At 38.7% G+C, this 23701-nt stretch overlaps 1 protein-coding gene across 8 annotated transcripts in view; it reads left to right on the forward strand.

The window, feature by feature from the left end:
- Window positions 1-23701, forward strand: part of ADAMTS6 (ADAM metallopeptidase with thrombospondin type 1 motif 6) — a 160668-nt gene that overhangs the window by 71785 nt on the left and 65182 nt on the right. For 7 of the 8 annotated variants that reach the window (XM_052777737.1, XM_052777736.1, XM_052777735.1 and 4 more), the window contains 2 exons: window positions 2982-3128; window positions 13353-13494. In XM_052777737.1, the coding sequence (XP_052633697.1) occupies window positions 2982-3128; window positions 13353-13494 (289 nt within the window). The remainder of the gene's footprint in view (window positions 1-2981; window positions 3129-13352; window positions 13495-23701) is intronic. The other variant, XM_052777739.1, reaches the window with a different exon arrangement.

The raw sequence follows: 23701 nt of genomic DNA on the forward strand, positions 1-23701 counted from the left end.
ACTGGTAGTTTTAGACAGGCTCTTTAAGCCAGTGAAAGAAATACAGTCTGCATCTGTTCAGTGAGTTTGAAAAAGGTAAGTAAATTATAGCAGTGGCTCCACAAAGAGTATTTTATGTTTCTTGCTTTCTTCCCTGCCTTCCCACCCCAATCTAATTGTAAACATGATTTTGTAAGACATAGTTTTAATGTAATGATGGCCAAATATAATCAACCCGTTCTGATGGAAATAAAACTGGTACTTTGGACAGAAATGTGTTTTCATGTGCAGTCCTCACCATAAGAGTACAACTTACTGGGCTGTAATGGCATGCTGCCACTACTGTCTTTGGAAATAACATGACAGTAACTGCAAAACCCCTTTCCAAGCATCAGACAAAATTACCTGCACCTAATGATCAGTTTCCTCCTAAGTTCAGAAGCAGGGGCAAGTAGAAGAGCCTTTTTGGAAGGGAATAGGTGATTTAAGTGAAAGAATATTTACAAAAAATGAGAATACCATCAGCTTATGAAAAGGCGTTGAGTTCCTGTTTGCATCAGGAATTGCGGCTTCCATTCACAGACATGCTTTTTATCAGGCATACCGCTGCCACCATCAGCATCATCTTTTTCACAGGCAGAGCTGATAGAAGAAGAAAGCTATTAAACTACAAAGTTCTTTTTTTTTTTTTATAGGCCCCAAAGATATAAATTTCATTTCCCAGACAGTTGAAGTCTGTCATTTCTTTGACAAATGGAATACACTAGGTAGGGATAAGCTGGATATCAGATATAGTCGGCATGATCCAATTCAACTCTTTCCCACATAACCAAGTGCCCATTTGTATAAAGGAGTCACTCATAGACATTATTAAAAGTTAAGTTTTCAATTTTAAGAAATTGTACAGAGGGAATTCAAAAGGAAATGTTTCTATTTGAAGTACTACTAATTCTAGGAAATGATGGCTGTTGAGAACTAGGTGAATAAAGCACATTTTTCATTGTAAAATTCTGGTTCAGTTTGTTGCATTGGACATCTAAGTTCTTCCCTCCCAAAATATATATTGGTATTGAAGACTGATTGTAATAATTAACACTGGTCTGAAAAGTTTCATCATAATACATTGCTCAGATGAGTTGTTTTTAAAGCTGTATTTTTTATATGCAAGGAGGATTCTTCATTTGATGATATAATAATCTAAGATGTCAGTCAGACCTTTCCTATGTATAATATAGCATCGGTCTTTCTGCATTTATGAGTTACCAGACACTGAACTAGATGCATGCAGGCATTGCTACAGACTAGGTATTCCATAGGGAGACATCCCATAGGCAAGGAAGTGACACTTTTTGATGATGAAGTCCTTCCCCAGCCTGTAGGAAATGCCCATCATTCACTCATGTTCCTTTTCTTATATCCATGCCATTAATGGGGTTTGGGAGGAATGGTTAGCTATATCTTGTGCTCGTAGGTTGTTATGATCAGCTGAAGAAGTGAAAGAGTACGAAGTGTATTGAAGCTCAGAGTAACCTGAAGGTTTTCTACTTTTATACCACATTCTGGAGCAATATGTTCAGATTAATATAATGCCACTATCACCATTTTCAGTAAAGAAAGTCACATGAACTGGTATGAAGTAGTATTGGCAGTAGATAAATGGCCAGCCTCTAATCTACTACCATCTGTATCTTCTAGCAGTCAGTCCTAAAAGTTTCTAGAAAATCAAAACAGAGTGCCTCAACACATCTATGTTCCTGAATGATGAGTAAGAAATTGGGGAGTCAGTCTTTTAGTATTGGTAATACAGAAGGCTCCAAAGACTGACCTCTTTGTATGATACACCAAGAAGTGACAGTTTCGCTGCTCTGGGTGTACAGAAGCTCATTTTTGCATTCCTTTTAGCTACTTCTCTGTCTTGTGGTCAGGTAGGCTCCTGTGTGTCTCACTACCTGTTCCTCTGATTTCATAAGACTTGTGCCATGTTTGAGAAGAAGGAACAAATTTGACCAAAGGTTGATATTTAAAGAAAGAAGTTTTTACCCCCAAGTGATTGAATGGAAATTTATCAAAAGCAGACTAAGAAAATGGAATTTTAGAAAAGTGTGTACTATTAAGAAATACTCTGTTCAGGTGCTTCATTTATGTTGGGCCAGTCAGGTATACCTTGTTGATTGTTTAGGAATATCTAATAATTTAACTAAAGATAGTCTGTAATGAAAGTCTTTTCTAATAGATGCTGTGTGAATTTACTTCTGTTTTTAATTTGATGGTTATGTTGATCATCTATAGCTCCAAGGGTGTATTTCAGTAGCGCAGGATTTCTAAGGATTCTTTTGCCGTATTTCTTTTTCTGGAGTCATAGCATCTTTGTTGAAAGTTAATTAATTTGTTGCCTGGAAAGCTCTGTTGGCCAAGTGCCACCCAGAGGTTTCTTACTGTATTTTCTGCTGATTTTTAGTCATCTTCATTCCGACATTCCAAGACAAAGCAGAGCTCTGATAGAAAGGCTCCAAGTCACTGTGTGAGTGGATACAGAGAGGGAGTATGCATGCAGCATGGCCCTGGGAATTGCAAAACCCATGTTCTGCTTGAATTATCATTGGCTGTTGTGTGCCTATACTGTACTGTTACAGCAACATCACCTATTCTCTGTCCTTCTTTACTAATCCAAGTGTCAGTGCCACAATTTATTCCTTATCCAGGTACAATACCAAGTAAGGACTGAGTGCTCTGTATTTATCTTGCAAGAATATTGTTAAATTTTCTTTAAAAGCTTTAGAAAGTAAGTAAAATGCTTTCAGAAGTCTGTGGGAGAGACATAAGTTATGTAATTGTGCAGTATTCTGAGATGTGAATAAACTAAACAGAACTGATCCTAATTCTCCACTGTACTGTGTTCTTTTAGGTCCAACATGATTTCTGTAAAGGTGACATTAAGTTTTAAGAGATGTCTGATGCTGTAGAAAAGTAATGGGCTGTTTCTCTCCTTCTCTTTTGGGCAGTTTTGGTATGAATCATGATGGAATTGGAAATTCCTGTGGGACCAAGGGTCATGAAGCAGCAAAGCTAATGGCAGCTCATATTACAGCAAACACCAACCCTTTCTCTTGGTCAGCCTGCAGTCGGGATTACATCACCAGTTTTTTAGAGTAAGTAATCTCTCAAGAAAAATAAGGAGTTTTCAAAAACTTGACACCTTTCAGGATAAATAGTAGAGATACAGTGACCTGTTCTGATCGTTTAAATTTTTAGAACGAACAGAAATATAGCAAGTCACTCAAGATTTTTATTGTGTAGAGCACTTTTTCTATGTAATGGCAAAAGCTTCTTCTGCTCCATTCCCCACCTTACAGTTCTCATTTTTAATCTATTCAAATCATATCTCGTTATTTTATTACTTTGAGGGTGAGAAATAGAGAAGGGTGGAATTTGTCTATGAATGATGGGAATTATTTTTTTTAAATAAGTGCATAATGTGAGGGAATCTAATGAAGGGAACAAGGCTGTAGCCCTGTTGCTTGTGTATTTCATTTTCCAGATTTTTTTCATGCAGTCTTGTGGGTTTTTATCTATCAATGTTCTTTGGTACCATTGGTGAGAATATAAAGATTATAGGAGAGGATGGCGTAGATCTTTATATTAATACCTTAAAATTGTGCTAACCTATACTTCTGTGGTGATTTTTATCCAGAAGTAGATTGCTACCTGAAATTTTACTTCCATATGAAAAAATTTAAACAGTCAAAATATGTTAGTCTCAAAAATGTGCTTGTATCAATGTATACATTGGTATGTATGATGCATAATGAAGTCTTTGTATGCGTTTTAAATTGTGGAAGACAAACACAGAACTGTGAGTTCACTGAGAACAGATTAATAAGAGGATTTTTAAAAATTGTGTAAGACGGGCTTTATGGGAGCAAATGGCAGTTGGTTCGTAGGTTCAGTGTCATCAGTGCAATCATTCCTTTAAGAAATAAAGGTTGTTCAATAATTCAGATACTTCCTGTGTTTTAGGAGATGGACTTAAACCAGTCAAGTGGTCTAACCATGAGACTACTAAGAACCAAAAGAGCTTCTCCTCTTTCAGGGATCTAACCTCAGAATAAGGTGCTGTATTCTGAATCTTACCTGAAGGGACCCATCCAGACTGATAAACTTTCTTTAGGTTGGTTCAAATGCAGCTTCCCACACAATGTAGAGGATCACTGAATTGGTCTGAAGAGGTGTCTGGGCTCCCTAAAGAGTCAGTGGGCAGAGACAGATGTTTAATGTTGGTGCTGTTCAGAGGAAAAAACTTCTCTTCAGTTACTGTATGAGGTTAAGGCATTTAGTATCACCCCACTGAAGTGTGCACCTACCCCGTTTTATGTACTGGAGTGTTTAAGATGAGTGTCTAAACTAAAAAACAGTGCATAAGTCATCCTTACCTATATGTGTGATACAGGTTTCTCACAATATAAATTGAGTTTCTCAGGAGAGATATGTATGTATTCGTTTAACACTACCATTATAAAAATATATACAGGCTAGTTTTGTTTTATCATTACCAATCATTTCTGTTAATTCAACACTGTTCCCGTTAGTAGTCTTTCTAGTATGTCGTGCAGCCTAGTTTTAACTATGACAGAGAGTACCGTTTTCGCATCTCTTCTGAGAGATTATTTCACAGCTTAGTATTTCCGACTGTAAGCTTACAGTTCAGGTGTTTTCTTGTGGCATTTGGGGGTTTGTTTCTTACTGTTACAGTTCTGCTATTCTCTGTCTCATATACTTCTATTGGTTGCTCTCCTCTGAACTCCATTTTGATCCCATAATTGTCCTGACAATAAGTTGTCTATTGATGAAGACATAATTCAACAGATAGCTAAGAAGTAGTTTCTTATTTATGGGTTTAGAGAAAGAAATGTGGTAAAATTCTGTGGCTTGTGTTATGCTGCAAATGTAATAAGAGCTGAACATCCGTTCATAATGTTCCCGCAGTTTTAAATTTCAGCCTGAATAAACTTTCTTGTTTCTTTACTTGATGAGTATACAGTGGTCTTTCAAATTTTTACTGCCAGTTAAAAACATGTTTAGCTTGTGCCTCCTCTACTTTATGTTTAATTTTAAAAATTATTTTATTGTTTACTGTTAGCATCTCCATTATTATTCTCCATTCCCTAGGTTTGATTCACTGTTTAAGTTTTGTTTTTAAGTCTGTGAGGTACCAGTGAAACTATAGTTACACTAGCATAAAGCCAGAATAGTACTCTGGTGAATCTGTTCCCATAGTTCTAATCTCTTCAGTTTTTTTGAGATACGTCTTTATCATTGCCAGTGTTTGCAACTCTACTTGAATTACTAAGGTCTGTGAATTTCATAAAAAAATCATTACTGAAGATACTAAGTGATATCTGAGCTAGAGTAAAAAAAATATCTACACATAGTAGCTTCAATAATAAATTATCTTTTATAATATTTAGCTGTATTTTTGTAACCTGGAATGTAGATCATATTTTTTTCGAAGCCACCGTGGATAAACATTATTTTACGCATTGCAGTTATGAATAGGTTTTCCAACTGTATAAGATACTGTGTTAAATAATACACTATGAGCCAAAGATAACTTCTCCTTCATCTACTAGTTTTGCAATCTATTTTTAAAAATGTCAGATTTCTCAAATGGGATCTGGTCGTTATAAATCTGTGCTTCTTATTGTTTGTGGTTCTACTATCCTATAAATGAATTGATACTTTTTTTTCTTAAAATAGTTGTTTTCTTATTTCATAAAGTAGAATAGCCTGTAAAACTATAGTTTTTTTTCTAGTTTTCTCCCCAGCTTTTCATGTCATCTCAATGGCAGCAGGAAGCTGTTAAGATTACACAGGTATCTGCAGGACAGCTGTCAGAAGCCTAGATCACTTCTTTTTAGCCATTCACACCTTTCCTTAAGGCAGAACAGGTTTAAGAGCAGCTACTTTTCTGTTGCAGGTGACGATCAGTGAGCAAGAAGCAAAGAAAAAATAGTGAGTTTCATGTAGTAGCAGTTCCCTGACTGCTCCTGTAAGAGCCGAACAGTCTGCATCCAGACAGAAAAAATTATTCCATGCTTCTTCACATAGCAACAGAGGAGGAAAATGCTGATTTAGAGCTTTAGAGGCAAAACCTCAAGATGTTGCATCTGTGTCTCCAGACAGATTAGGCTCTGCCCCCTTTCTTTCCATTTTTCCTCAAGAATGGGAAAACAGCTGGGACAGGACCCAGTAGACTACAAGCAAGGAAGACAAGTGTTCTTTTCTGTGCTAAATGAGTATGGCTAGTTTAGGATTCATTTAGCTATGTCTAACAAGAAAGATAGAACATGATGGAATGAAATGCAGATACCCAAGCAGAAACCTGAGGCCATGAGTCTGTATGACGTACCATGACACCTTTTAGGTTAATTAGCTTGGATCTGGGTACAAGTTTGGGCAGGTCTGTCATGGCATCAGGATAATGCAGCTGGAATGAATTTTGCTCTAAGCTCATTATGTGTTCACAGTATTATATGGTAAGGTAGGTTAATGTGGATTTACTAGTTTACCAGCTTGGGTTACCACTTGCTAGAGCAGTTTTGCAGTGTGTGCCATTTTGTAGTGTAGATACCACACTGTCCTTTATCATCAGGCAGAAGCATTTTGAAACAGAAGTCATCCTGGTGACACTCGAAGTAGAGCCTCACCTTCATCCTTCTCTTCCTCAAGACTTTCTTGAAACTACACCCAGAAACAAATTTTCCAGACTGAAGCTACTGAGGAATAGCCACTAAGTATCACTTAAAAGGTATCAGTTCAGTCAGGCACTAGTTGGGAAAGCAATTTATTTTGTGGGATGGCTGGATAGCTGGATGGAGGATAAATACGGCTTAAAGGACGACAGTAAGACACAGCAAACTTATGTGTTGCTAATAGATCTATCAAAACTCAAGAAGGATTGCCAGCCAGCACAGGCTCTGAAATGGCGAAAGAAAATAATATTTTTCTGGGAAAAACATTCTTTCTAGCGCATAATAGCTACTGTCTGTCAAGCTTTATGTTAGAGTGAAAGATTGACTGAATTCAGTTTATCAGCTGGATTGTTCATAAGTGCTTTACAGTGGCTTTAAATTTCACTAACCTTTTATGGAACTAAATGCAGAAATACTCATTGAGAATTGAAGGGTTGGAGGGCAGTGTTGGAGAACAGAGATTGCTGTGGGAGGAATAGAAACCCTTAATATCTGTTTATAGGGGAAATGAACCAAGCCTAAAAATATTATTGACTGAAAAGCAATTAGTATAAATTTCATACTATGCAGCATATGTGTGTGTGTATATATATATAAAATACATATATAACATGCAAGTTTCATTATATCCCACATGTATTTATACAGTGTGCCTATAGAGCCATGCAGATACCTAGATATAAAGAAAAAAAATTTCTGCTTAGAATTCTTTATTCAGTTACTTTTATGTTTTGTAATAAAAAAATCTGGGTGATTTCTGGAATCATAGTTGATTAATCTTGTCAGTATCAGATAGGAGAAGGTGTTAGAAGAGCCACATGGTCAACTCTGTCTTTCAAAGGCAGAGTTGTCTTTGGAAGATGAAAGGAGAAGAACCAAGAGTGTTTAAACTATTTGAATAAGTAATATCTCTCACAGGAAATTCTTGGAGAGTCTAGGATTGCCACACAGCAGGATTTAGATCTGAGACTACACCTTTCTAACTCTGGAAAGGAGCCAAAACTACCTTGGTCCAAGCAAACCCACGTAGACAGTATAAAAAATCATCCAATGTTTGGCCCCAGACATCATCTACCCAAGAACCTTGGACATACAAGTGGATATGCAAGATAAATACAGGATATGTCTATATATGCCTCCTATACTATCTATGGCAGATTGGCCAGTCCCCTGGTACTCCAGAAATCTAAATGAACTTTTTAAAAAAGTACAAGCCAAGGCTAGTTTTGAATGATAAGGTCACATCAATCATACAAAAATTTCATATCTCTCTCTACGAATCAGTGGAGAAAATTTACATTCAGTATCGTCTGTTGACCTACACATTGGATTATAATTTGCTTCTTTTTTCTGTAAAGTGTACTAGGATTTTTTTTTTAGCTAACAGATAATTGAATAAAAAGCATATATCCCCAATTACTGTAGATTTCTGAAGTTTTGAAAGTCTTACGTTTTGCTTAAAGGGCTACCCAGTTAAAAAAACCCAACAGTTTCTGTAATCATGGCCAGCAATATGTTTTTGAGCATTGACTCTGCAAGTATTACTCTTTGTCTACCTCTTGGCTTATTTAAATTTAAAGAAATTTTAAAAGCAGAATCAGCAGCAGATTCCCATTAACTTATTTGTAGCATGTTTGAGGAAATAAATATAGAACAACAAATTGGCCCAATATTTTATAGCTTAGTATCTCCCAAACTCTGAAGGCCAGATACCAATAGATTTAGGCAGGTGGATGAGTTTGATAGATGGACCAATAGATTTTCCCTAATATGGCTGCTGGATAATTATTCAGATGAATAAAAGAACACTTTGGAACGCAGACCATGTTGTGGAGGAAAGTATACATTAAAGACATAGCAAATTATCTACTACCAAACAAAAGAAAAAATTAGTATTATGAAAAGTTTGTGCAAAATTAGAGAGTCTTTGGCATAGTCTAGACATAGATCTAGCCTTTCATACAAGATTGGAAAGAAGTAGAAATTATCATGAGAGTGAGTGGTAAATCCACATCAATATCTGCATTTCCCTAACATTCAAGAATGTTTTCATTTAGTAATACTATTCTGGTTCATTTTAATTTTAAACATATCACTCCAAATCACAGTTCCATTACTTATGCCCTGATTCTGCAAATATTTATGTTATTATCTGTAGACTATTGAGCAATCTGCAGAGCTTATTCATTAATGTCAAGTTAAGCAGCTTTTGTAACCTGTACAGAAATATATCTTGTGCTCTCTAAAAATCAGTCTTTACTCAGGAAAAGTATGTAATAAATATGAAGTAAGGATTCTTTTAGGAGCCAAATGTTATATATAGGCATGTAGATAATTTGTGGTTTTATATGTGTGTGTGTGTATATATATATATGTGTATAAAATGCACTGTGTTTAATTAATTTTAGTATATTTTTCCATATTTTTATGGCTAATTTGGTAACAAAATTAAATAAAATATTATGTATACTATCAATATATTTATGTATATGATTGTTTAGCTATAACATATCATTACAAATATTTATAATACATTTAATTTATGATTGTTAATCATAGCTTGCATTATAGTCCACATCATTACGGTGAATGAGCCAATTCTGTAACATTCAAACCCTGTTTTCAGTGCCAGTGTTCTGGGATATTTTCTTCAACCATTGAAAGAGTTGTGTTGTACTGTGTATGTTGCTGAGATATTTGGGAATATATACTCTAATAGGAGCATAAACCCTGAAAGGTCTACATGTGTGGTTTTTGCTTTTTCTCTTTATTGGCCTTGGATACAACAGTGATGTCTGTACAGAGGTGATGATCCTCAGTTTTGGTTGTTCAGTCTGTAAAGATTCTAACATTGAATCCCTGGTTGCTGTTATTTTGATCAAGCAGTTAGCGGTGATAGCATGTCTGAGATCTTAAGGTTTGAGAGAATGCTCTAGTATCCTTGATACCCTTCCAAGCAGAAGATTAATTTGCTATCCTGTGATATTAAATGTTTAAATTATATTGTAGAGTGTTTTACAAAGATCTCTTGAGACACTACACGGGAATACTGGGATGAAATGACATCAAACTTAGCTATTTTATAATTGAAACCAGTCCCACTATGTCCCATAAAACCTCATGAAATTAACCTAAAATTAGGAAAATGAGGAGGTCTTTGAATACTAGTAGTATCTTGTGGAGTAAATAGAATGTAAGGATGATTTTGAGATCATCGTATTTCTATTGCAGACACTAAAGATTTATCCACTCCCTATTAAAAAATGTAAATGCTCTGCAGGGATATCCTGCACGTTTTTTGACTTTGTACGTGCTTCCTATATAAGGTAAGATCACAAAGCACAAAAGCGGTTGTGAGTAGAAATTTTCTCACATTGCAGAGATGAAGGTATTTGGGCATTCTTTTCCTTCCTATTATCTTATGTACATCTACACAAAGGGCTTTTTCACTTTTGTAGGCCTGATTGATAATAACTATTACTTCTGTGATTGTAAAATGCTCTGATACCGTTCACCCTTTTGGTTCATTCCCCTAGATTTAGCAGATTTTTTTTCTCAAGTATCTGGGTTTTGCTTTGCTGGAGCAAAGAGAAAGGGAGAAGAACAAAGACGTAGACTCAAGAGTATTACAGAATTCCTGAGTCCAGTAGAAGTTGTCTGGAAAGGTTATATGGTTGTTGGCCTGTCTTCATCCTTTGCGCAGCTTTGGTGAAACCTTTCATTACCAATGGAAAGTCCCTGGTTTTATTAATGTGTTTTATAACACATGCTATTTCTTTTCCAAAATACTTCAATTCACACAATACAGTATCAGGTTCTCACACTAAGTGTGTAAAATGCGTCAGTTGTCTTCAACTACTTGAAAGAAATAATAGAACTGCAGCAGAACAAAAGAGAGGAACAAATTTTCAGTCTGCGAGGTGGTGATGTAGTGTAGCTAGTAAGTGGATGACTGCTAAGTAGTCATTTTCTTGCTTTTTTACTGCTACAACATGTCATGGTTTAACCCCAGCCGGCAACTAAGCACCACACAGCTGCTCACTCACTTCCCCCCACCCAGTGGGATCAGGGAGAGAATCGGAAAGAAAAAGGTAAGACTTGTGGGTTGAGATAAGAACAGTTTAATAGGGCAGAAAGGAAGACAATAATAATGATAATAATAACAATAATAAAATGACAATAATACTAATAAAAGGATTGGAATATACAAAACAAGTGATGCACAATGCAGTTGCTCACCACTTGCCGACCGATGCCCAGTTAGTTCCCAAGCAGTGATCGCCCCCAGGCCAACTGCCCCCAGTTAATATACTGGACATGACGTCACATGGTGCAGAATATTCCTTTGGCCCCTGGCTGTGTCCCCTTGCAGCTTCTTGTGCCCTTCCATCCTTCTCGTTGGCTGGGCATGAGATGCTGAAAAATCCTTGACTTAGTGTAAACGCTAACCAGCAACAACTGAAAACATCAGTGTGTTAACAACATTCTTCTCATACTAAATCCGAAACACAACATTATAACAGCTACTAGGAAGAAAATTAACTACCCCAGCCAAAATGAGGACGAACAATATTTCACTATGGTGAAAATCCTGTCATTAGAGCAGAGGAGGCATATTTTTGTATTTACTACGAGGTTTTTGATTTACATTTCTGCAATTATATGTCATGTAGAGTAGGTATAGACTGTAATTTACAAGTTTGATGAATTTAAATATTTAGATCTGATTCTGTAATTTAATCCGTGCAGGGCTACAAATGCCTATGGAGAGAGTCATCAAAGGTAATGAGGGTTTTTAAATTCTGTGCCCTTGGCTGTCAGTTTACAGGATCACAGTTTACAGACCAAACTCTGCACTATTGAAATCTATGAAAATGTTCCCATCAATGAATACTAGCTCAAGCTGATGTCAAATGCTGAACTTCCCACTGGTTGTTTAAGCAACGTTCCTATCTGAAGTTTGATCCAGACAATGCAGAAAAATCGGATTGTATTTGAGTTATTTTCATATTGGTATTATTAACACGTACTCCTCATACATGCAAAATACAACACTGAAATATTTCAAAAGAAAGTATGATAGTTTCCCAGCTGCTGCTATTAGAAAATATATATGCTTGCAATAATTAAACCTGGAATAAGGGGGCAAGTACAGTATTTTTTATGCCAGAGCCACACAGTTGATATTTTAAAGGTAGATTTCAGCTGGGGTGCGTGGGGTGGTAGGTGTGTGTGCAGGTGAATCACACTAAATTCATTGGGATTAGTAACTGAATATAATTTTTTTTTTCTGTATTTACTTAGTTATTGCCTTAGTTGCTGTTTGCCTGCTTCTGAAATGCTTGGCAGTTGTTTGTTTCCTTGTTTTCCAAAGGCTTTATTACAGTATTTCAAAGGATTGAATAAAATAGGGTTAAAATGAGAACATAAAATGTGTAGTTAAAGGAGGCTTTTTGCTCTTTTTTTGTCTGCAGATGAAAAGTTTAGAAATTTGGAGATCTCCAAAAAACAGTGTAGAACATTCACTTGGGAAATTATGTTCCTTTGGCAAGGTGCATGGAAAGGATTTGGAAAAAAACCCATAAGTGCTGGCAAAATTTGTAGGAATGTTGGAAAAAAATTTAAAGTGTTGGCATAAGAATTCTTTAAAAATCCTCACTTATTCACATGTGAAATGAAAGTAAAAAAGCATCTGTCCTCTTATGCACAGACTAAATAAAACTGAATAATTATATTTAGCAAAGTACAAAGTTTTCTAAACAGAACTCTGTCTGCTTTTGGCATTCTTTGTTATTTATTCCACTATACTAAAATACTGTGGTTGAATATGGGCATATTTTGGAAAAAAACCCACCAACCACCAAAGAAAACACTGAATATAAAAGAAGAAAATATTAAAGTTTTCAAAGATGATGATCTTATTTCTAACATGAAAATTTTAAGACTAAATATTATTAATGCAATAGAAAAGATCTTAGATCCATACAAATTTTTTCACTCACCCTAGTATAGGTAAATTTGAAGATCCTGCAGAACTTTTAGCATTGTAACTATTTTGTTCACTCAAATGGAAGAAAAGCATGCATGTTAAGGTCCTAATCCTATAAACGTTTAGCCATATTGAAATTTAAATGTGTTTTACATAAACCAATTGTGCTGCTCATATCTATAAGATTGTACTTAGCTGTTTGAAGGATCAGAAGGGTCATTAAGAATTGTAAGCTGAATTTCTTTTATTTGCTTAATTTGTTTATTTTTCATTCTATGACCAAATGTAGCTATTCTTCAGTGAAAACAAATAGGAATCTTAAAACAAAAATGAAAATCAGTCTTGTGTGGCTCAGAAATTATCGCACTTTAAAAAAGGATAGTATATGAAATCTATTTCACAATCTAAAATAAGCACTTTTGTTAATAATAATGATGAAAAATTATTTTAGTCTCTTAATTCCCTCTAATTATTTTTTCTTTTTACTATGGGTGTACCATCTTACTGTTTGTTTATTGCAATCATATTTGTTTCACACCCAGTGCTGTTAAAATTAAGAACTAGATACATGATATCATTACTGTGATTTACAGCCAGTAGAATTCCTAATTGATTTGGTCCTTTATGTTGAACAGTTCGGGCCGTGGTACTTGCCTTGATAATGAGCCTCCCAAGCGTGACTTTCTTTATCCAGCTGTGGCCCCAGGTCAGGTGTATGATGCTGATGAACAGTGTCGCTTCCAGTATGGAGCAACATCCCGCCAATGTAAATATGGGGTAAGAAGTCTTAATCCTTATGCTGAGTGTTCTGCTTAGTCATTTGTATATATTCCTTTATAACATAAATCTTTAGTTAGATGCAGTAGTGGGTTACAGATTTCCCATAGCATGTCTGGTGCCATCATACATAAGCAAAGGGTACATTTTAGTCCTTATGCTGCATCTTTTGCCTGAGTCATTTGTACTGTACACCAAAATGTGTGGGTAGCAATGAGCTGGGGAAAACATACTTTAATTTTAGGGAAAAAAGGAGCCCAGAACACTTGATCCTGCTCCTTGTAAAGTGTACTACAGAATTTTCCCTGATTTCAGTTAAATGAGATCAGGTTCATGTTGTATTAATCTTGAAACATGAAATCTATTGTGTTGGCTTTAACTTTTCAATTTAAAGCTATATTTTGAAATTAATTTTGTACTTGTATTGATTTGTCAGGTGTGGTTTTCTTTTTTTTTTTTTCTGACATTGAGTTTATTGTTTTTCACATTGTTCGGATCTCTTTTTAGAAAGATGATACATGGTTATGGGAACAGAGGAACATGAAGCTAGGTAGCTGAATAGAATGCTGAATAGCTAAGCAGTAGCAAAGCTTTCGCTGCAAGTACCAGTGTGCAATAATTAAGGTAAATAAATTTACAGTAGCAATAAAAACCTGCACATTTAGGCCATTATGCAATAAATTTATAAATATTTGCTTAAAATCTTGCAGCCCAAAGTATGTAGTAAAAGGATGCATTCTGCTGTGCTTGTTATCAAATAATCAGCTGAGACTAAATTAAATAAACCTGAAAAACATACCTAGTGGTTTAAAAGTAAATAGTTTTAATAATATTTTAATTTTTAGATTATCCAAATAAAACAGTGTAATCATTGGATTTGTACTCCATTTACTTCTTTAAAGGCTAGCTACAAAGAAAGTCCATTTTTAATATCCCTGGGGGTGATAAATACAATATTATTCGTGGGATGCCTCTTTGGCAGATTGCATTGTGCAAAGGATTTAAAAGCTGTATGTAGCTGGCTGACTAGCTCACTTAGTCTTCTACTCCTGATCCCTCATCAAACCTCTTTTGGCCTTTATTGTTCCTCTTTAAGTTCTCACTTCCCACCACTGTTCTTTAAGGGCCCTGTTTCCTGTCACTACATCTAAGTCATACCTTTTTTTTTTTTCCTTACAAATTCTCACCACACGCACTCTTTTATTTTCAGACTAAGGAAATCTGCAGGTATTTAATCCATGATTTATAGCACAGCCTCTGGAGATATACTGCATTTTAATTTAAACTGGAAAGTTAATAATGTGCAAAACCTGGCTTTTCCACATGTATGTTATTTTTTTTCAAACACTGTTAAACTATGTAATCATTGTTATGATGATCACGCTGCACAGTACACCTTCTTTCTTAAGCCAGTTTCTAAACCACAAACAATTGGATGTAATGAAGATGTGTAGGTAATCTTGGCTTTCTGCCTTCTGCTTTTTTTTTGAAGTTTTTGTTGGGATTCCGTTACAGTTACAAAAGAGGTTGATGCTTAATTGAGGTAATAGTTAAAGGAAGTTATGTCTTCATGTGACATTACCAGTCCTCTGAAATGGTACAGTGTATTGTGTTCCGTCAGTGTGCCATCAATGTGAGCGTAACTTGTAAGTGGCTCAGAAAAAATCCCCTATTTTTAATAACCTATTATGAAAGATTCAGACTGCATTTATTAATATAACAGGTTATTGTAAAAGTCTGGTAATATCCACTCTGAGAAATTATATGCATTTAAAATAGCATCTACATTTAAAAATACTATCTGCCATGGCCTTGATGCTCTGAAAATGCAATCATGATTATGATTGTACAGATTTCAAGTCATAGTTTTGAAGGGGAAAAAAAAAGTCTTTGGAAGCAGGTAGTGCAGATGGAAAATATCCACACAAGAAAGACCTATTCATATATGAAAGGGTTTTTAGAACTGAGTAGAGGAACTAGATCTAAATACCAGGAAAAGCTATGTTGAATACTCTGCTCAACTCTTCCATTATCAAAAGTAAACAGTCAGTGCTTTGGATATTCCTATTTGATGTACTGTTCACATGAAGTTCATTAGTAGTTCATTGATCTTACTCTAACAGACACATGTGTAACTATGGATGGTAAAACATAGTAAAAATCCCTGATTAACAGTGGACCTAGTTTGTGTACTAACTTCTTTCTAGCACTTCTTTTAGACCTTTTTATATGAAGTTTCTGGTAAAAAAGGGGTAGAGCAGGTTTTCCAACATGGGGTTTAGTGACCCAGAAGGAAATGAATTCTAAACCAAAGGGAAATCTCAGAGAAAACTGCTTGACTTTTTCTCTGCTCATGTTCTTCACTGATTTGTGATGGCGCGACATGACAAGAGAAACAGTTGAACTCTCAAATCAAAGGCCAAAAAATTACAAGCTTCCTTTGGGCTCTGATGTTGCTGTCAAGATAGTTGGTGTTTTTGAAGTGACTTGGAAAATTTTCATGTTCTTTCAGCTTTGGAATTCTGTCACAGTGTCTTACCTTTAGAAAAATTACCTCTTTCAACCATCTATCTTTAATATTAATCTGTGTTCATTGCCTTTTCTCCCATAGTTCCTCATCCATTCCCTCTGTATATTTATTTTAAACTGTTTGTTGCTTTTGATCATAGATCATGTCCTAATCCTGCAGAGAATTTTGCACATTTAAGTACCTGAAGCCTTTCTCTTCTCACTTAGGAACTTGAAGTTAAATACCTGGAGAGGTGTTTGAACAATTAAGGCATCAGACCTAAAGCACTAAAGGGGCTGCAAGTTTCTGCCTTTCTGTATGTGTGTTTACTGACAAGGAGCCAATTTGACCTTAAAAGGAGCTCTTTGGTAGTTGTTTTGAAACTATTGTAAGTACTAGACCTATTTAAACTGTTTAGTCACTTATGGACAGAACTGTTCCAGCAAAAGTATTGTGGCTATTGGTCAGATTTCCCTGTATTGTTCAGCACGTTAAGTTGGACAAGAATTCAAAGAGAGGCTTTAGCCCTTTGAGCTGAGTAAATAAAACTACATGTTAGCAAGTAGACAGTGATACTTCTAATGTTACATGTGCATTATTCTTTGTACTATACTTTCCACCATTTCTGATATGGGGGCAATTTTAGAGAATTTAAGTGAAGAAATAGATACTGTGAATAAAGAATTGAGAGGCAATGCCTCAAGCTACTTAAAATATTTCATTTTTAAGTTACACTTTAAGATTCAGGAAAATATTAGATTTATGACTTATAGTGAGCCAAATTGTAATGGTGGAAATTTTACCATATAATACTGATGCATAGCTTTTTCCTAAAGGCAGTACATGCTTTCAGGTATCTTGCTGGATTCACTGCAGTGGGAGATTTTAAGGTTGTTAGAAACAGTGCTAGTTCCTGTTCATTTATGTAGCTACTGGGTATGCTACATCTTCTAGGGTGATGCAGTGTGAATTCTCTTCTGCTGATTGTCAAGTGTGTCTCAGTTCTTTGCTCTGTTTGTATGCCAGTTCCCCTGATAGTTAAGAACCTTTTTCAATCCTTTTGTTTAGGTGAGTGTAAGGAGAACTTTTTTCATTGACTCCTTGCCTCCTTAACCTTTGAGCATCTGCCTAATAACAGTTGGCTGTTGTCTGTCTCTGGGTCAGCTCAGGAAAGAATTCCAGTCTTGACTTTGAATTTCTCTGTTTTATGAGTTTAAATAATACCTGGTATATGCTTGACTGTAACTTACAGATTTTGTGGTTCAAAATAAAGCTTTGCTTTAGAGCTGGTCCCCACATTTTTAGGACAGAGGTTAAAACCTCAGACATTTTAATAGCAGTTAATACTTCATGCATACAGTTGATACTGCTGTGGTGCATTTTATGATCTTTGAAGCTGTTGGCTGCTAGCATGTGTTTCAGAGATAGTGCCTTAGAATTATTTGGGGTTTTTTTTTGCATTTTATGCTTTTACACCATCATTGGTGTCAGTAAATAAAGGGGACAAACTCTCCTTTCCTTTGCATACATGGCTTCACTGAAATCAGCAGGACCACTCTCTGTATTTCACACTAGAGTTTAACACATCAGGTAATGTATTTTAGCTGATGACAGGTAGCTCTCTTCTTTGTCATGGTCTTATGTTTGCAATTAAGTTCTCCAGTTAGTTTGGCAACAAGAATAGCTTTAAACTCAAATACCGGTTTTTATTCGTATTTTGTTAGTGCGTTTTGGAAGGCAGAGTTCAAGCTATGAACTTACCGCTTGCAAACAGGCAGAATGAAGATACATTCTCAGAATAAGGAGTCCCCCTGCTGCCTTCAATAAGTCCCTTGCATTAGTTGTCTCTAGGAAGTTTTTAATGACTTGTGGGGAGTGGCCATAAAGTTAATTACCGTTAATGGGAAGTTGCTGGGAAGGTGTCACTACAGAAGTACAGGACATGCATTTGTCAGACAGAATAGTTTAACTGAATTAGTGAGTAATGACCAAAACAAAACAGCATTGGTCAGCTAACTTTCAAAACCAGGAGAGTAAACAAATTGCTATACACAATGATTCTACAATGTTTCTTCTAGGGCGAAATAGCCTGAATTACAATTGACCCTTGTAATCAGGTGATAGAAACTTCGATGTTACTGAATTAAACTGTCACTTTTTTCATGAAACACTGATGTGATTTACTCCAGTCAAATAGAGAGGTATTAAGCTTGATGTAGGGTTTTTATAGGAAGGTGGAAGCAGACTCTGGAAGCTGTTTTTTCAGAAGGAAAGGCAGAGAAGCTACTGGTCTATCTGTGCACCAGCACTACCAGTTCCCTTTTGTTCCCTCACCTGTTGATACTATGACAAGGATTGTGCATTCAGTTGAATCTGTACATAGTACTTAGTAACTCTCTGAAAAGTGACTTTTTTTCCCCCAGCTTCATACATCATACCATGGCTAAGTCACTTTATACTTGGTGTTTGTTAGCAGACCATAAGTAGTTCAATCAGATAGATTTGTGTTACGGTGCTCACAAATTGGTGTTAAAAGTATGTGCAGGTGAAGGGAGGAATTGAAGATGCTGGTGTTATACCCATTTGTCATTTTTATCAATCTTTCCATTCTTTTTTATTTCATGAGATCTTGCCAGTCAAGTGCAAAATCTCTCATTACTATTGTGCAGGCCTTTTGCATTTAGAATGATTAAAGTTTCGAGCTTTTCTTCTGTAAGGACTTACAGTATTGTGCTGTAATTGAGAACATTTGAAACACTTTCAGCTTTATTCTTAAAGTGAATTTTGTTCCCTCTTTTTTTTAAGATTAGGATGTGTGTAGCCAAGGGAAATCCCAGAAGTTTTCCTCTTTTTGAAGCCTAAAGTAGTTTTACATTCTTTTTGTATCTTTTTCTAACAAGTTCCTGTAGTCCCCTTTCTTCTTTCGTAGGATACCTTCTCTCCAAACCCTGTCCCCCTTTCTCTCTCTCCCCCCCTTTCTCTCTCCCCCCCCCTTTCTCTCTCACCCCCCTTCCCTCTCTCCCCCCCTTCCTCTCTCTCCCCCTCCTTCCTCTCTCTCCCCCCCTTCCTCTCTCTCCCCCCCTTCCTCTCTCTCCCCCCCTTCCTCTCTCTCCCCCCCTCCTCTCTCTCCCCCCCTCCTCTCTCTCCCCCCCTCCTCTCTCTCCCCCCCTCCTCTCTCTCCCCCCCTCCTCTCTCTCCCCCCCTCCTCTCTCTCCCCCCCTTCTCTCTCTCCCCCCCTTCTCTCTCTCCCCCCCTTCTCTCTCTCCCCCCCTTTCTCTCTCCCCCCCTTTCTCTCTCCCCCCCTTTCTCTCTCCCCCCCTTTCTCTCTCCCCCCCTTTCTCTCTCCCCCCCTTTCTCTCTCCCCCCCTTTCTCTCTCCCCCCCTTTCTCTCTCCCCCCCTTTCTCTCTCCCCCCCTTCTCTCTCCCCCCCTTTCTCTCTCCCCCCCTTTCTCTCTCCCCCCCTTTCTCTCTCCCCCCCTTTCTCTCTCCCCCCCTTTCTCTCCCCCCCTTTCTCTCCCCCCCCTTTCTCTCCCCCCCTTTCTCTCCCCCCTTTCTCTCCCCCCCTTTCTCTCCCCCCCTTTCTCTCCCCCCTCTTTCTCTCCCCCCTCTTTCTCTCCCCCCTCTTTCTCTCCCCCCTCTTTCTCTCCCCCCTCTTTCTCTCCCCCCCCTTTCTCTCCCCCCCCTTTCTCTCCCCCCCCTTTCTCTCCCCCCCCTTTCTCTCCCCCCCCTTTCTCTCCCCCCCCTTTCTCTCCCCCCCCCTTTCTCTCCCCCCCCTTTCTCTCTCCCCCCCCCTTTCTCTCTCCCCCCCCTTTCTCTCCCCCCCCCCTTTCTCTCTCCCCCCCCTTTCTCTCTCCCCCCCCTTTCTCTCTCCCCCCCCTTTCTCTCTCCCCCCCTTTCTCTCCCCCCCCTTTCTCTCCCCCCCCTTTCTCTCTCCCCCCCTTTCTCTCTCCCCCCCCTTTCTCTCTCCCCCCCTTCCTCTCTCCCCCCCTTCCTCTCTCCCCCCCTTCCTCTCTCCCCCCCTTCCTCTCTCCCCCCCCTTCCTCTCTCCCCCCCCTTCCTCTCTCCCCCCCCTTCCTCTCTCCCCCCCCTTCCTCTCTCCCCCCCCTTCCTCTCTCCCCCCCCTTCCTCTCTCCCCCCCCTTCCTCTCTCCCCCCCCTTCCTCTCTCCCCCCCCTTCCTCTCTCCCCCCCCTTCCTCTCTCCCCCCCCTTCCTCTCTCCCCCCCCTTCCTCTCTCCCCCCCCTTCCTCTCTCCCCCCCCTTCCTCTCTCCCCCCCCCTTCCTCTCTCCCCCCCCTTCCTCTCTCCCCCCCCTTCCTCTCTCCCCCCCCTTCCTCTCTCCCCCCCCTTCCTCTCCCCCCCTTCCTCTCCCCCCCTTCCTCTCCCCCCCTTCCTCTCCCCCCCTTCCTCTCCCCCCCTTCCTCTCCCCCCCTTCCTCCCCCCCCTTCCTCTCCCCCCCCTTCCTCTCCCCCCCCTTCCTCTCCCCCCCCTTCCTCTCCCCCCCCTTCCTCTCCCCCCCCTTCCTCTCCCCCCCCTTCCTCTCCCCCCCCTTCCTCTCCCCCCCCTTCCTCTCCCCCCCCCTTCCTCTCCCCCCCCTTCCTCTCCCCCCCCTTCCTCTCCCCCCCCTTCCTCTCCCCCCCCTTCCTCTCCCCCCCCTTCCTCTCCCCCCCCTTCCTCTCCCCCCCCTTCCTCTCCCCCCCCTTCCTCTCCCCCCCTTCCTCTCCCCCCCTTTCTCTCCCCCCCCTTTCTCTCCCCCCCCTTTCTCTCCCCCCCCTTTCTCTCCCCCCCCTTTCTCTCCCCCCCCCTTTCTCTCCCCCCCCTTTCTCTCCCTCCTCTCCCCCCCTTCCTCTCCCCCCCTTCCTCTTCCCCCTTCCTCCCCCCCCTTCCTCTTCCCCCTTCCTCCCCCCCTTCCTCCCCCCCTTCCTCCCCCCCTTCCTCCCCCCCTTCCTCCTCCCCCCCTTCCTCCTCCCCCCCTTCCTCGCCCCCCCTCTTCCTCGCCCCCCCTCTTCCTCGCCCCCCCTCTTCCTCGCCCCCCCCTTTCTCTCCCCCCCCCCCTTTCTCTCGCCCCCCCCTTTCTCTCGCCCCCCCCTTTCTCTCGCCCCCCCCTTCTCTCGCCCCCCCCTTTCTCTCTCTCCCTCCTTTTGTCTCTTGCTCTCTCTTTCTCCCCTCTCTCCCTCTCCCTCCCTCTCCCTAGTCATAACACCAATGTGCCTGGATCTTATGAAAGCTGTTTAAAAAGTGCAAGGGGAAGCTAGTGATCAAAGCAGGAGGAGTGCATTAGATGGTAGTAGAAGCAATAATGAGATTCCAGATACTGGAATGTGGTTTGAATAAAGATGAGATAGGTTGCAGGAAGATGCTACTTGGAGGTGATTGATCTTGTGGGGCTTCTGTAGTTTCCATAAGGTTCACATAAGCACCCAATATTTAGGAAAGAATGCTGGTAACATAATACGAATGTACGACTTAAGCTTCGGATTCTGTTTCACATTCTTTCAGCATGTTGTGATTCATAACATGCTGCACCACTTAATGAGCATTTGGTAGTGGAGCACTAAAATGGTAACTTTTGGGTGCTTATCTGAACTAAACTTTGAACCTTCTGAAGTTCACCCATAATTACAGTCTCCTAGTTTTTAATTGTGTTCCCAGCAGTATTTCAGCAGTGGGGCTGAAAATACCTAGGTTGATACTTTTCAGGTCTGACTTGTAAGTTACAATTCAAGCTAATTATTTTTATGCTCTATTTTAGCAAATGCTCATCAAGAGGTGCAGCATATTACAGATTAAACATGCTGAAGTAACATAAAATTCTAATTAATATTTTAAAATTCTATGAACAAAAGAATGAAACTCCCAAATTATCATAGTTTAATACGCATTGTGAATGTATTTCCCATCTTATTTTTTTTATTATGGGCCAAACTGCTAACTTTTGTTGGAGACTCATTAGTGTTGAAAACATTAAGAACAGCACAGTAATTTGATCTTTGCTCTTATTACTGAGTTTTCATTGTGCTGTATTGTTACCATTTATGATGATTACGATATAGGATGCTTAGATGTTACATAATTTGAAATGCGTATATGTAACTCTGCATGACACAACAGAAGAAGGCTCCATCATTGATAACACTTAGGCAAAAGGAAGATAATTTGATTTGCTGTTTTTTTTCTCTAGATGGGTTCAGCTTTGTTTAATTTACTGCAAATACAAGCATCCGAATTCCAAACTGAAGTCATGGAGCCCTAAGATACACCGTTACAGGTTGTCATCTATCTTGTCTTGATCTTGTGAAAGGCCTCAGCTTCAGTTTATGTTTCCTGGATTTTACAACACTTTCCCTTGTTTGCTTTACAAATTAGTAGTTAGTAAATCCACACATTTGGAGACCAACTTTGAGGTCATTGATTAATTTTCAGATTATGCTTCTTTCTCTCAGTTTCAGTAAATTATTCACACAAATTTAAGGTTGGCAAAAAATATGTTAGCTTCATCCCGTGTCCGCTAATGAAGAAAAGGCTACCCTACAGGGTCACCTTATGTTGGTGGGTGGGGGTGGGTGGGTGTGCGTGCACGCGTGTGTGCGTGTTAGCGTGAAAAAAAGCAGCATACTTTCTACTAGTGATTTTGGGCCTGGCCTTTCCAGGGCAGTTCCTCATATGTTTTTAAGGCTGGCTTATTAAAAACAGTTGCTTAGAGATGTTACAGATAGGATGGTGGTAGCAAGGAAATAGCTCAAATCAGTAACTATGAAACTAAGGTAGTACCAGGTATAGGGTTGAGCTGGAGAAGAGAAAGCATTATGCACCTTAGTCAGAATTTCTCTGTTAACTTTCCAAAATAAGCTGAAAATAAAGAAGACGTAGCCATAGTAGTACCTGGTATAATTCCATTTTCATTTAATGAAATAACAGCATAGATGGATTTTCCACTTTTTTTTTAGATATCTTATTTGCTTTCAAATGACTTAATGTTATTCATTTCATGTACAGGGTGATGGAGAGTGTACTTCAGATTCTATTCTTTCTTCTAAATGCAAAACAGCAGGGGAAAATAAACAACTTCTTAAATAATTTTGGCTATATTTAAAAGAAATTACAAAAATAATTTCTTGCTTTTAATATAAATTACTTCTACAAGTTGATACATTGTGTTATTTTAGTTAATAAATCCTCTGTATTTTGCATAGTTTTCCATAAGGAAATATTCTGTTGATTTTGGGATATTGCATGTCTGTCTCAAACAGAACTCCTTTCTGATTTTAGCAGAGGTTTTTGCTCAAATATTAATAGTATGATACAGCCCGTAGTATTTTTACATTACTTTCATTTTGTCTTTAGGGATCTACTGAGGCAAACTCCTGCTGAAATTAAGGTCTGAATAAGGGACTACCAGACTATGTCAGTAATAATATCTAGTTTTGATATAGTGCTTTTCATTCTATCTCCCAAAGCAATTTAGGAAGAAGGAAAGTATTTTTCTCATTTTGTGGAGTAGGGAGGTGAGCTAACGTGTAGAATTATCCTGCAAACAGATGAATGACTAAAATAGTTTTGGAGTGCTGTATCCATTAATTCACAGAGTTCAGCTGATTATTTGTTTGGAATTAAAACATCTGGGTGATGTTAGTTCAGTGAATTTGGAAGAGTATAGTGCCGTGAAGAATCCTGAGTATACAGAAAGAATCCTATTGGAAGG

Source organism: Harpia harpyja, chromosome Z, assembly GCF_026419915.1.
Source record: "Harpia harpyja isolate bHarHar1 chromosome Z, bHarHar1 primary haplotype, whole genome shotgun sequence".
NCBI classification, from domain to species: domain Eukaryota; kingdom Metazoa; phylum Chordata; class Aves; order Accipitriformes; family Accipitridae; genus Harpia; species Harpia harpyja.